The sequence below is a fragment of the Caloenas nicobarica genome, chromosome 14 (assembly GCF_036013445.1).
Source record: "Caloenas nicobarica isolate bCalNic1 chromosome 14, bCalNic1.hap1, whole genome shotgun sequence".
NCBI classification, from domain to species: Eukaryota; Metazoa; Chordata; class Aves; order Columbiformes; family Columbidae; genus Caloenas; species Caloenas nicobarica.
This window is the reverse complement of record NC_088258.1, coordinates 10,768,559-10,781,293: the sequence shown is the minus strand read 5'-3', so window position 1 is coordinate 10,781,293 and position 12,735 is coordinate 10,768,559. Positions and strand designations below refer to the sequence as shown.

The window sequence follows — 12,735 nt, the reverse complement described above, 5'->3', positions numbered from 1 at the left end:
ACATACCTATTCAAGCAGGCAAAACTCACTAAACCTGGTAAACACCCAAAGGTTGCTTCAACATTTCAAACTGAAGTATTATTATTAGGAGACAGACCGCTCTTGCAGCCAGTGGTACACTTACAACATGGAAATTAGCGGCTCTATTTAGTCGCAGCTTTTCTGTATTTTATAACTCAATAGCATACTGTATTAAGTATTTTCACAACATCAGGAATCTGCTCATTCACTGGCTGCTCATTCACTGGCTTTATTTGAATGCATGACGTTATCTCAATCTGTCAAACAAGAAGATGGCGGAATAGAGTATTTAAATTTCCATCCTGGACAGATCAAGTGCAAATGCAGACCTTTCTGTGGCAGATACCATAGGAAATCAAGTCAATTAAAATAAATGCAGCACTGAAACAAACAGGAGTTATCACATTAGGCTACTGCTACATGAAGCAACGTCTACTATGACTTTTTGTATTAACTAATGCTTTAGACATTGATGAGTTCACAACAGATGCTACAAGTGTGAAGTCAACTCTGTACAGGACTGTACACATTCTAAAGGCTTTAAAGACAACTGAGCTCCATATGCCCCACTGTTACAAAGTCCCAGTGTTTATATATCTTAAGAGTGAAAGTTCAAACAAGCAGAAGTTAAGAAGCCCCACAACTCCCTGAACAGTCCAATTAGACCCTCTTGGGCACGTGTATTAGGGTGTCATCTAAAAGATCAAACACTCATCTACAGGATTCCTGTTTCCATGTGCAAAGCAGGTAATGCTGCCTTAGTGAAACTGCATCCATGTCTCCTAGAGGGGAAACCCTCCAGTCAGAATTTAAACACAGAGAGTCCTGATGCTATTTGAAGTGTGAACGTCCACCACTTCTCTAGCCTGACCAGCCCAGGGAACGAGCTAATATATTTTTGAGTCTGATTTGAATTTTCCATTTTGCTTCCAAATTCTGGAATTGAGACTTGTTCAGAAGCATTTCAATGCTCTTCTTGCAGCTCCTCACTCTGCTCGTTAAATCAATTCTAACTCAAAGTGGCTGGAGCAAAAATTCTGCTGGTAACCTTGACCCAACCTCAGCACAAGCCTATCCCAAATCCAGAATTAGGCAGGATACAAAAGGTAAGTGCACGCAATCATTTAATTGAAGGCTGTATCATGAATCAAATCATACGGCAAGTAAAGATTTTATGAGCGACTTAAAGGTAGGAAGTGTCAGTATGAAAATTCATCACCAACGCCACTTCAATTTTTATTTAAGTTAAGCATTAAAAGAAAAGCCTTCACAGTATAGTCACATTAGTCAATGCATGGAACTTCTTAATCCGTGGGTTAACCACCTATCATGTGGCTCAGTGGAATAACTTATAGCTGGTAGGTGACCATTATGTACGATTTCCAGCACTTGAAAAAACAGACATTTTGTCTGTAGATTTTACAGACAGTTACTGACAGTAAGACTTGAGCAAAGTGTATTTCATTTCCAGTTTTCACAGGGAAGAAGCTCTAGTGACCAAGTTGCTGCCTACTCTTTCTGAACACATTTCCCTGGGCACCAATGCGCTCCTTCCTTCTCCACAAAGCGTCAGTTCCCAAACGCTCTACATCAGGGCTCCTCATTTTCTGCCCATACTCAATAACCTACTCCCTCAGCCAGCTCCTGGTCCCTATATCCATTTCCCTCATCAGATTCCCACCCTTCACCCCCGAGTCCATGTACTCCTCAATTCCTGGCCCAGTCTTCTTTAAAATCACATTTTTAGATGAACGTTAGTTATCTCAAATTTACTCTCTCAAGTCAGCTTTTTCCTCATTGCATTTTATTTAAAATTTTCCTACAAGGAAAAATACAGAGGGAACTAGATCTATGTTCACAACTCCACCTTCCCATCTCACGCAACTGAGCAGGGATCCTAATGACTTTCTAGTGTCTCCTGATCCCAGAATGAAGCACATCAAGCACTGCAAGAGGATGCCCCAGGTCCTAATAAATAGGGGACACATACCCGGTAGCTGTTTGGTGGCACAATACACACTGGCCCAGGTCAAGAACAGAAGAATTAAGAAAATCAAGCATGAGCATGACAAGATAAATCTTCAGAAAAGTAACTTATGATAGAGCTATAAAGCTAAGAACTGTATCAACAGCTGTTTGCAAGAGTTTATAACTCAAACTGTGGTGAGCTCAGCAGGGAGCCAGACGTACTTCCTAACAAAACTACTTTCCAATCCCAAAACATTTCAACTAAATTTCAAGTCATTACTTAAAAACAAAGGAGTCACTGGCCATTCAAAATAAAAGCTTAATGTTTTAGGACATGCAAAATAACATTTGATTTGCACTTTCCCCTTACTCCCCAAGAGGTGTACATGGTATATACAGTAAGAGGCATGTGGAACAGAAAGAATTTCAGACTTGTCCCAACATGCCCTATTAACAAGTCATGTTACTATCGACAATTACGGTAAAAGATGGTTTAAGGTTACTTGAAAAAAACAAAAGCTACACAAATGAAATGTGGCGCAGATGTTCCTTGCAAAGAATCTATACACTAAACCATGGGGTTGAGATACCTGTAAAGAAACAGCTCCATGACAATAACCTAAACCCCAGGACTTTCTGCAGTGCTAAAATCCCCCAAGGAGCAGGAACAGTTTGCTACAAAAGCAGAGGAACCATGGCGCACGGGAAGGGTGGCAGCACGCCACGTATCGCAGTGTTTTGAAAGGGCTGAACTGCAGAACTTCCTAAAACATTGGCAGACTTTGAAGGAGCCGTTTGGAAGCTCAGCACAGGTACAACAGGACTCAAAACAATGATGGTAAAACAGACATGAGCACAGGAATGAAGATTCTAGGACTCAAGCTCTTTAACGACCATTGTATCATTCATTCTGTAAGGACAGCAGGCTGACAAAGTAATGCGGGTCACTATAGTTCTCATTTCTTTTTCCCTTTCCAAATGTTCATCATATTCTGCCTTGTGCAGACCCACTCCTCCACCCAGTTTAGTAAATGCTACAATTATTTATTCCTAAGAGACTCAACATTTTCTTCAAGTTTTAAACTAACCTAAGCTGATCAGGCACAGTGTTTTCAAATGCACTATTAATTTCACAAATGTTTTTGAATGCCGAAAAAGGGGATTATCCTTCATAATATATCTAAACAAGTATTTTTAGTGCTCACATTTTAGCTTCAAACAAACCATGAGGTGTTACATGTATGACTCAGAGACATGATCTGGAACAAAGAACCTTGCACCTCAGTATACTGAACTGCAAATTTTCATGGTTACTACTACTGGATTATTGATTCATTGGAGATTTCATATTTATCTCCCCTGTATGCAACGAGAAAGCCAAACTCCACACTTATCCATTTTAATTCTGTTGCATTCAAACAACATCCTATTTGATCCCATAACAAAATTATTTTTAAGGACTGTTTTTGTTCAAGTGCCTTCTCTTTTGATAAGTTGTATGAATGGCATACAAACAAACACTGCACAAAGTACTTTCTACAGCAGCTTGTATTGAAAAAAACAATTCTGTTGTGCTAGATGTTGTTAGCACTTCGGTAACAACTGTGTAATAAGGATGTGATGCACAAATGGACCATGTCATATTAAAAAGCAAAGCTTTCAACACATTTTTCAAAGGCCAAACATAACTAATCACTTGCAACAAATTACTACTTTCAAAACAAAAGACGCATCTTATTTACCAAGGAGAGGTTTGGTGAAATAAAAACAAAATCCTTACCTCCAAATAGCTCTATATTTATTTTTTTTTTTCAGTTTTGGAGGGAAAACAACCCTCTTGAAACCATAACGAGAGCATGTTCAATGCATAATTTGGACAGTCTTATCAGCTACTCTCTCCTCTGCCTTAATGTCACCTAACCTAGGAGCATTTCTCTATCCTCCAAGGTTTGTTAGTGTTCCTCACTGCAGGCTCAGCCTAAATGGAAATGAGCAGAATGTTTCCAACACGATTCAAATGTACAAACTTTGCAAGCCCTCCATCTATTTTTCACTGCTTAACTCTTATTTAAGTAATACTTGGGCATAACATCACTTAAGACTTTTAGAACTGCTGCATCTATGCTGTAAAATGTTCTACCGTGACATCTTTTCAAAGGATTTGATGAGAAGCAAATCTACCAATTTAAGTTCAGTATTTTCTGTTTCAGAGCAAGAGGGAAGAAATGCACTAGAAATTGGCTGCCCTCAAGCATCAGTAGCAGCTAAGTGATTATAAAAAACAGGCATGGGCAAAACCACTATGATTTGCAGAACTTCAGCTAGTCTATATCAGCTTTAAACACACTTGATGAAGACACCCAGGCCAGATCTTTTTTGTGCACAAGAATTCTTTCATTTTTTATTATTCTTAATCACTAGCATGATTAAGGTGTTTCTATCAGCAAGAAAAATAATGAAGTAGCTTGTATCTTCCCCAAAACCCTACCTACAGCCAAAACTGCGTTGTAACTGGAATCTATGGACCTGCCTCACAATAGAACACCAGCTAGAAGTTGTCACACCCTTTAAAAACAGATGTGCGCTTTATCTGAGACTTTCTCTTTTCAATTATTGTGGTTTTAAGTAATAAATTGCATCCAGCGATCAGAAAGGAGAATAACAAGATTATCAAACAGCTATTAAGTTTGTCGGGACATTGTCAAAGTTCACTCCTACACTGCATATTTGATCAACTTTATTTTAACAGTATCATTCCCCTGTGATCGCAGTAAAACAAATACTTACGTTGTTGATTTCTTTTGTCACTGGCGTTTTTCAAAGGAAGGCACACAGGACAGTCGTGCCGAGTACAATTCTTCCAGTGAGAGATGATTTGTCTTGAAGATGCACAATGAGCAACTGTAACAAGGAAAAGCAATAGAATTAAGGTCACTCCTTGGATAACTGGTTTTGAATTATCTCCTTTTTTAGAGCAACTTCATTTTTTCTCCTTTACAAAGAATACTGTATACACAGCTAAACACAGCTAAATGCAACTAAATTTTTTTGGGACCCACCAATAACGCCATAACAAATGAAGGAAACTAGTACTAAAATCTAAGAAACTCTACATGGCTGAGTTGCATGCAAACACATCGTGGACATTACACCCTCTTTATAGAGTGGAGGGATGAAAAAGAAGCTTTCAGGGCTACAGTTGGTACTATCCTGCTTCTGAAAGGCAAATACTGCATTCTGTTTTCTCAGCTGACAACTGTGAAGACATCGGAAATAGAAATCGAGCAAAGGTAATGAAAAAGGGAGCAGCTGTTTAATTAAAGAACCAGTTTTGGCACTAATTTGTGCCAGGTGCAGGGATCTTCTTGACAAGAAGGAGAAATGCGGCTGACAAACATGCAAGAAACCTTACACAGCTCATTTGCAAGAGCAGCTTCAGCAACATGCGCTCACCTTGACAGGCCTTCCCAGCTTGACAGTGCGTCATGTGGTTGAGGACGTTTTTCATGGTTCGGCAGTGCGGGAGGGCGCAGGCCCGCACCTCTCCGTTCGCCTGCTCGCGCCGCTGACATTTGTGAGCATGAAGCAGCAGAACCAACTGCTGCTGGATCAGTTTGCGCTTCTCGGGATCTGCTGTTGGTCCAGTCGCCATGGCCTGCGTCGGTACGATCCCCACTTGCTGTACTTGGGTTTGCATCTGGGACTGAGAAAACAGAGAGTTTAGCATCGCGTTTGCAAGTCTCACTTCTGATCTTTATCTTCTGTAATAATTTGAGTACCGTATGATCATTCGCCACGCATTCTGCTACAACTGGCTACAAGGATTATTAGGCCAGTCTCTGTAGTATTCTCAAACATTTCTATATCCTTAGAACAGCAAAAATGTATTGAGGGGTTTCCTCTGTTAAGACATTTACAAACAACAGGTTAAGTAACAAGCCATCCAAAATCTTCTGTTTATTAGAGAAATCATTATTCCAATAGAAACCAGCTATTACCACACTTGGAGGTAGAATTCAAGTCTGTTTAGCATTCTATTTTCATATTGTAGGTTTTAATACACTTCAATCCTAGTTCCTTGTACCCAAAAGAAAGAGGAGTCCAATGGGAGAAGACAGGCAAAATTATATGACTGTTTCTACCTATTACAATAAAAGGCAGAACTGATTTTCCTAGCCTAAATCAGCCTTTCTTTTCACAAATGAGCACTGATATTCCTTTCATAGAGAAAATTTCCAAAGTAATAGGCACACAGTTTTATTCTAGAAAGGACCACCTAAACCTGGATGGCATTTTGTCTACTGAAGTGAACTAGAGTTAACTACAAGGTGATGTTAGGTTGTACCAGCTTGTAAAAATCTGAGATTTTATTTCCAGCATCTATTCTTTACGGACACACTTCTGTACCAATGCCCGAGCCCTGCCTGACAGAGCCTGCACACCTGCAGAGTTCTTCAGTCTAAGACATGGCTCACACCAGTGCGGAAGAGATAAATAGCTTCCGTAACGTGTCATTTCTTCAGCACACATTTAGAAACTTTTCAACTACCTTCTTGGACCTTTGAAGGACAATAAATAAAGAAACCTGATTTTCAAAATTAAACACATTCCCAGTCTACAACGGCTCCACTAGCAGAAGATATGGGACTGCAAAAGTGCTTAAATCCCTGTAATTCACAGCCTGAATTAATCTCATGGACAAATATGAAACTGTCCCAAGATTCACTTTGATTATACACTGTAAATATAGGTTACCACAGAAAAGCTCACCAACTTCCAAGCTACCTAAGGAAAAGCAGGCATTAAAACCACTTATAAATAGAATATTATAAGAACAGGGTTATATTGGGGAGGTAACAGAGGAAATAGTTCAGTGCTGTCTACAGAACTACTGACCAAAGCCTGCTTACTACATTTAAGGAAATCACCGTTAAGTGACAGAATATACCACTTGTAGCCCACTCTACTTTTGACCTTTGAGAGAAGGACTCTCCAGAAAATTTTGCAGCCTACAAAGCAGAGCACGTAACAGCACCAAACCCCATTTTCTTAGGTTAACAAATAGTTCCCTGGTGCACAAGTGATCACTTCTCCAGCAGCAAGCTTGGTCCTCAGCTTTGCCACCTGCACATCAGGTTTTTGAAGAGCTTTTCTTCTGCAGAACGAAGCACACAAGATCAAGTAGAAAACACAATGGCTGCTATTTGATGGAGGAGGTGGGGACTCTGCTGCTGATAATGATTACACAGTAAGTCTTAAACAAAGAGGAATTGCTGCATTTGTCTTGAACTTGCAAGAAAAAGGGCAATAAAAGGAAAGAGGGTGAGGGAAACCCATCCACTTAGGCTCCCAGCTCATGCAGCTCAAATTAAGTCTTCCATTTCTTCTGTGAATAAATCCACAAGAGCAGACAGGTTTTGCTGAAACAATTCTTGGGTCACAAATAGGAAACAATTAGTTCAGCCAATCTGCAGAAAAATACAGAGACCATGCCAAAGAAAATCTTGTTGGAAGTGATGTTTTCATCCCAGTCAAATAATTGTTTCCCAAGCCAAAGTTCTCCTTTTGTACTACCCTACCAGTTAACAGACGTGACTACAGCTGTATCAGCACAGATGCCCTGACCCAAAAGCATTTCCTGAAGACTGAGTAACAAAAAAGCAGAATCATGGAGTATCAGTAGTTAGAAGAACAAGCAGTCTCGGTCCGGATGAGCGTGTCTGGAGGTAGATACAAAAAAATAACTCAGAATATTGCCTAAGCTCTGTAGAGTTATACTGGTCACTATTTCAACGTTGTAAAGACCTAAACCTGCAAATATGATGAACGCTCTTTCCACCATCTCTCTCACTTTCAAGACTGTTGACTCTTTGAGGAAGTTGATCTCTTCCCTGTTAGCTCACCTTTTAAGAACAGTGGTCTGCAGGACCAGTTCAAAACCAGAGATACGCTGGTGCACGGCAGTCACGCCAAAGGTGTGTAAATCCTCCATCAACCACAGAAATCATTCTGCTCCAGAACAAGCAGGAGGCTTCACGTTGCTTCACCTGAATGACTAACAATTTTCTTGATGAAGCAAGAAATTCAGACACTTCTGCTCCCCCAGTTAAAATAAATGCTTCAATGGTCATATACAAGAGATAAAAAAAAATGTAGAGAGAAGTTTTGCTTCTCTTGCTCCCTTGCTGAGCTCCACCATAAAGAGAAAAAACAGATCAAGGGTCAAAAGCCTATTAAACCTCCAACAGAGATGGCAGCTTCATTAACCAGTTTTCTACAAACAGAGTAATGCAACACTTCTATAGTGTAAAGCAGCTATTAATGCCATTTAAAACTACGGAAACTATATATTCACACAGGAAGATGGTTCTGCCCTGTCCCCATTTTGAAGGTCAAAAACTTCCCAAGCTTCTGGGCAGCACAGATGCACGAGTATCTCATCTTCATGGACTTGGATGGACACAAAGCTCCCTGGTGGTTTTACAGTACCGAGATGACCAGTAATCCTCCGTATTTTGATGTGTTTATATTCAAAAGTGCTCAACATGGTCTATCAAGACCAAACACTATGTACCTTTGCTTGTAAAAGTAGGCACCAATTTCAGCAACACTGGTAATCTTTCAACAGGCAAACAACCTGATACAGAACTTAACGTCAGACTAGCTTCCATATAGCATTCAGCTTTAAAAATACATTTCCTGTTCTATAATTTATTTTTATTTCCATGTTCTTTCCTTCTCACTGATAACAGAATACCACCTTCTGGAATCACTGTACTAGGACAAATCCTGCGTTTTAAAAATGCCTTTTAGCTCTTTAAGACATGTTTGTAATGAACAGTGGACCTTAGTGAGATAATTAATAATCCACTGCCACAAAGGATTACTATTTTGATACAGTTTGTTTTAGAGACCTTCCCTCATCCTGAGCAGAAGGCAGGTAGCACTTTACACTTGGGGTTTCTCAGCCCGTTGACATCTTGGACTAGAAAAGGGATGTTATTCACTAGTGACAAGAGGTCTTTAGCATGTCATCCACATGTGCATTTACATTATGGGCACATACAGTCTATCGATTAAGACTTTAAAAAAACCAACCCTTGCAGTATCCGCAGAGAACAAGGTTGCATCCCACCTTCACTCATGGAGGAGTACATGAGGTGAAGCAGAGACAAACCCCTTCAGTTCCCCTTTGACCATAGGCTAAAGGGTGATCTTGCAGGTCCCTTTCAGAGAAGGGATAGCAGGCATAAAGTGGATATACACGTGAGCCGTAAATCTCAAAGAACACTTCTAATTAGTAACACTTCTATCTGAATTAAGTATTCATAGTGTGATCAACTCCAATCACGTACCCCACACATTTACATTAAAACTGAAAGAAGTCCTTCCTGCAAGCAGGAATTGCAGGAATGCTCTAAGCAGTGTTGAACCAGCTCCAAACAACCCAGCAGGCCCTGGTCTATCATGGAACTGCAATGAGAGGCCAAGCAGCAGCTACCTGATGGCAACATAGAAGGAGGTGTTTTCTCCATGCCCAGGCTTCCTCCAGTGACTACCAGAGCTTCAATGTGAAAGTAACACAGAACCAGTGCACACTTCTTGCAATTCACTCTGATACTCTCTATGTGGATGCTGGTTTCTCTGATTCCACCAGTTACTGTGAACAGCCATGTTCTGAGCAGCTGGGTCCTGCCCGTACGGGAAGAATCCTTCTGCCACCAGGAATCTCAAGGTCTGCTTTGGCTCGAGAGGTCCATGTCACACAGAACAGGCTGACACAAGTGGATGTAACACTGCACAAGCACCTGCATTTGTTCCCAATAACCCTACAGTGTTGCATTTTCTCATCCAAGTAGCAGAAGGAATCAGAATGAGTCTGTATGGTGGGCAGAAGACTTGAGAGGGTGAAAAAGGCTTCCTGAACCAGACTCAGTCTCAGAAGGCGGTTGTGCTCTCTGGAAGGAGATGGACTCAAGTGGCAAAAAATTACAATAGCCTGTTAGTAGCACCAATCTGAGAGCTTGCAATGCAGCTACAAATGAGAAGAAAGGGAAGGCGATACGCTCAGCTCCTGCATCCAAAGCTGACATGATGCATGGTCTTAACATGAAGAATATATCCAGAGCCCAAGATTTATGTCAAAGCTTTGGCACTGACATGGCTACAGGAAGAATTTTCACATCAAGAGAGAAGAGGAATATTTTTATCTTCCAACTTTCACTTACCTCTATGGAGTGTAACTTCCACCTCTGAAGGTGGTACTGGGCAGTGAGCCTCACAAGCCCACAGCAACCACAAAAGGTAAGAAGGCTCCTATGGTCATTCCATAGAAGAACTCAAATAGCTGGTCCTAGAAAGTGCCCTCAATGCACTTGGCTTTTAATTGCCAAAGGAGTTTTCTTCTAAATCCAGCAAATGCCTCAATATTATGCAGTTGACTCTGCTGGGAATGAGAGCTGGATCAGCATTGTTCTTAAGGATACACTTTGGAGTTTTATCTCCTTGTCTTTGTAAGTTTTCTGATTTGAAAGACCAGCAAATGACAAGAAACACAGAATGGAGAAATGTTTCAAGGCAACAAAAAAGAACAAAGCTTGATACAGGAATCTGCAGACAGAGTCCAGCTCTCACATGCAGGAAATCAAGTGAACAAAATTTTAAGAGAGCTTTATATAATGGGTGATAAAGCAGACTGAGAAACGATCAACATTAAAAATCCCAGTCTGTGGCTAAGAGACAAATGAGAAGTTTTAAGTGAAAGGAAGCCATACTGTCAAGAGTGCTGGCCATGGAGTACTTCACCTCAGCTGCTGGCAGAGAGTAAGAAAAGGCAGTGGATATTTTCCTCCACATATAATATATTCATATATGGAGGATGGGAAAGTAGAACAGGAGCCAAAGTGCTGGGAAAAGAGCAGATCCTCTTTTTCAGCTCACTTTTGCCAGCCTGGCACCATTATTTATGGATGGTGCAAAAATTAAAACGTTCCACCATTCAAAGCAATACACATTCCCAGGGTGAACTCCTGCACCAGGACAGAATGGAGATGTCTACTTTTCACCCAACATAATCACACAGTTTCTCCAGCCCTGGACATGATCTGTTAGATTTATTTTCAGGTTAAAATCTTTTCCTTTAGAAGACCATTGCTAAGCAATATGGACAAGAGCTCTTCCCAGCTGTTTGCTAGGCTGCTGCTCCACTTCAGATCAGGTGGGATTTTCTTGAGGAGGAGGAGTGAGCCCGCCTGGGAAAGAGAACCTTCCAGGGCAGGCACAGGGAAGGTGAGCAAGCAGACCCAGCGTGCCTCTGGGGTGACTGTCACAGACCTCCCCCGCAGAGAAAGAGAAGACTGACTTTGCTGCAAGAGAGGAAAAATCACTGAAAGGTTAAGAAAAGCAAACCTTCTTCACTGTAAGGACACAATAGGTAGAGATTTTTTCATAAAGCCTTTTATTTCTAGTCTCTAGAATAAAATGAGTTGTCTATTTTAAGTAGCTACAGTTCTACTTGTTCTAATTAAACCTGGCCTCGCAGCTTAAAAGCTTTCTTCCTCTCTGTAGGAGAGGCAGCAAGGCACACCTAGGACATCCTCATCCCCCAGTCATTGCTTCTCTCTCTTTTGATCAAAATCTGTTAATAAGGAAATCCAAAGGACATAAAAAGAAACAGAGAAACAAGGAAGAATGCAAGAGAAAACTCGGGATTTAATTTAATAAGAGAGAGAGAGGAAAAAAAAGAGGGTAAGTTGTGCTGCTCCAATTATAAGTCAAGAACAGAGGCAAAATGATTTCCTTCGCTTCTAAAAAGTAATATTCAACTCCATCTGCTGGTCACGGGGATAACTGTGAAACCAAGCTGGTGTCTGGAAGCCAAACTTCACACATCGTACTCCTAACCCATGTAGAAATACTAGATTTACTGGTACGTCCATGAAGAAACCATCCTTTACCACCCTTGGAATTTGCAGCACTGCAGACACCGCAAAGCTTCAGCACGTTTGATGGAAAAATCTGACAGGAATCCCCTCACCAACGGCAAATCCCAGAGTCCGGGTGCTCCAAAATCAAGATGCTCCGTGCACGCTACACCGAGTCCCAAAGTGCAGAGCACGGCTCAGCGCCACAGCCCAGAGATTCTGCATGACCTCACCGCAACAGAGCAGTGCCAAACCTGCAGCGAACAATTTAAGTCACACTGAATTCAGTAGCGTTTCAACAAAACTTCCAACAACGTCAGAAGCAACATCTTGCTTTTGGAAACAAGTCGTTCACTCAAGATTTCAAGTTGCCCATTCTGTAAGGAAAACTGATTGTATTCTGTAACAGTCACACAAAGAAATAGCTAACACACTGTTCAGATCCACAGGTAAGAAAACAAACCAAATCAATCCATCTGACTGGCACTGAAAATTAATACCTTAACGCTGACTTTGTAATCATTTTAATACCATAAGGTTTGTTACCTCTTTCCTAATTGAAGAGATTAAACCAAATGTGCTTCTCAGTCTCATGTAAGGTCATGCTTGGAACAAGGACTGGAAGATGCAATGAACTAACACTTCTGAGAAACACTGCCACTTGGGAGGCGAGCTGGGGAAGAGTGTGCAGTTCTTAAGAGAGTAGTAGCCTGAATTTGGATTTAAAAAAAAAAAAAAAAAAAAAATCCATCGCTGCAACAGAGGTTTATTCTGGCTGCCAGTGTGAGGGTTATGTCTGGCAGTGGGAAAACCCCTGGTTAGT

At 40.9% G+C, this 12,735-nt stretch overlaps 1 protein-coding gene across 4 annotated transcripts in view; it reads right to left on the bottom strand.

Moving 5' to 3' along the window:
• Positions 1–12,735, bottom strand: part of CREBBP (CREB binding protein) — a 95,244-nt gene that overhangs the window by 44,116 nt on the left and 38,393 nt on the right. For all 4 annotated transcript variants that reach the window (XM_065644507.1, XM_065644511.1, XM_065644508.1 and 1 more), the window contains 2 exons: positions 5,443–5,692; positions 4,777–4,890 (listed from right to left, as the gene is read on the bottom strand). In XM_065644507.1, coding sequence (XP_065500579.1) covers positions 4,777–4,890; positions 5,443–5,692 — 364 coding nt within the window. The remainder of the gene's footprint in view (positions 1–4,776; positions 4,891–5,442; positions 5,693–12,735) is intronic.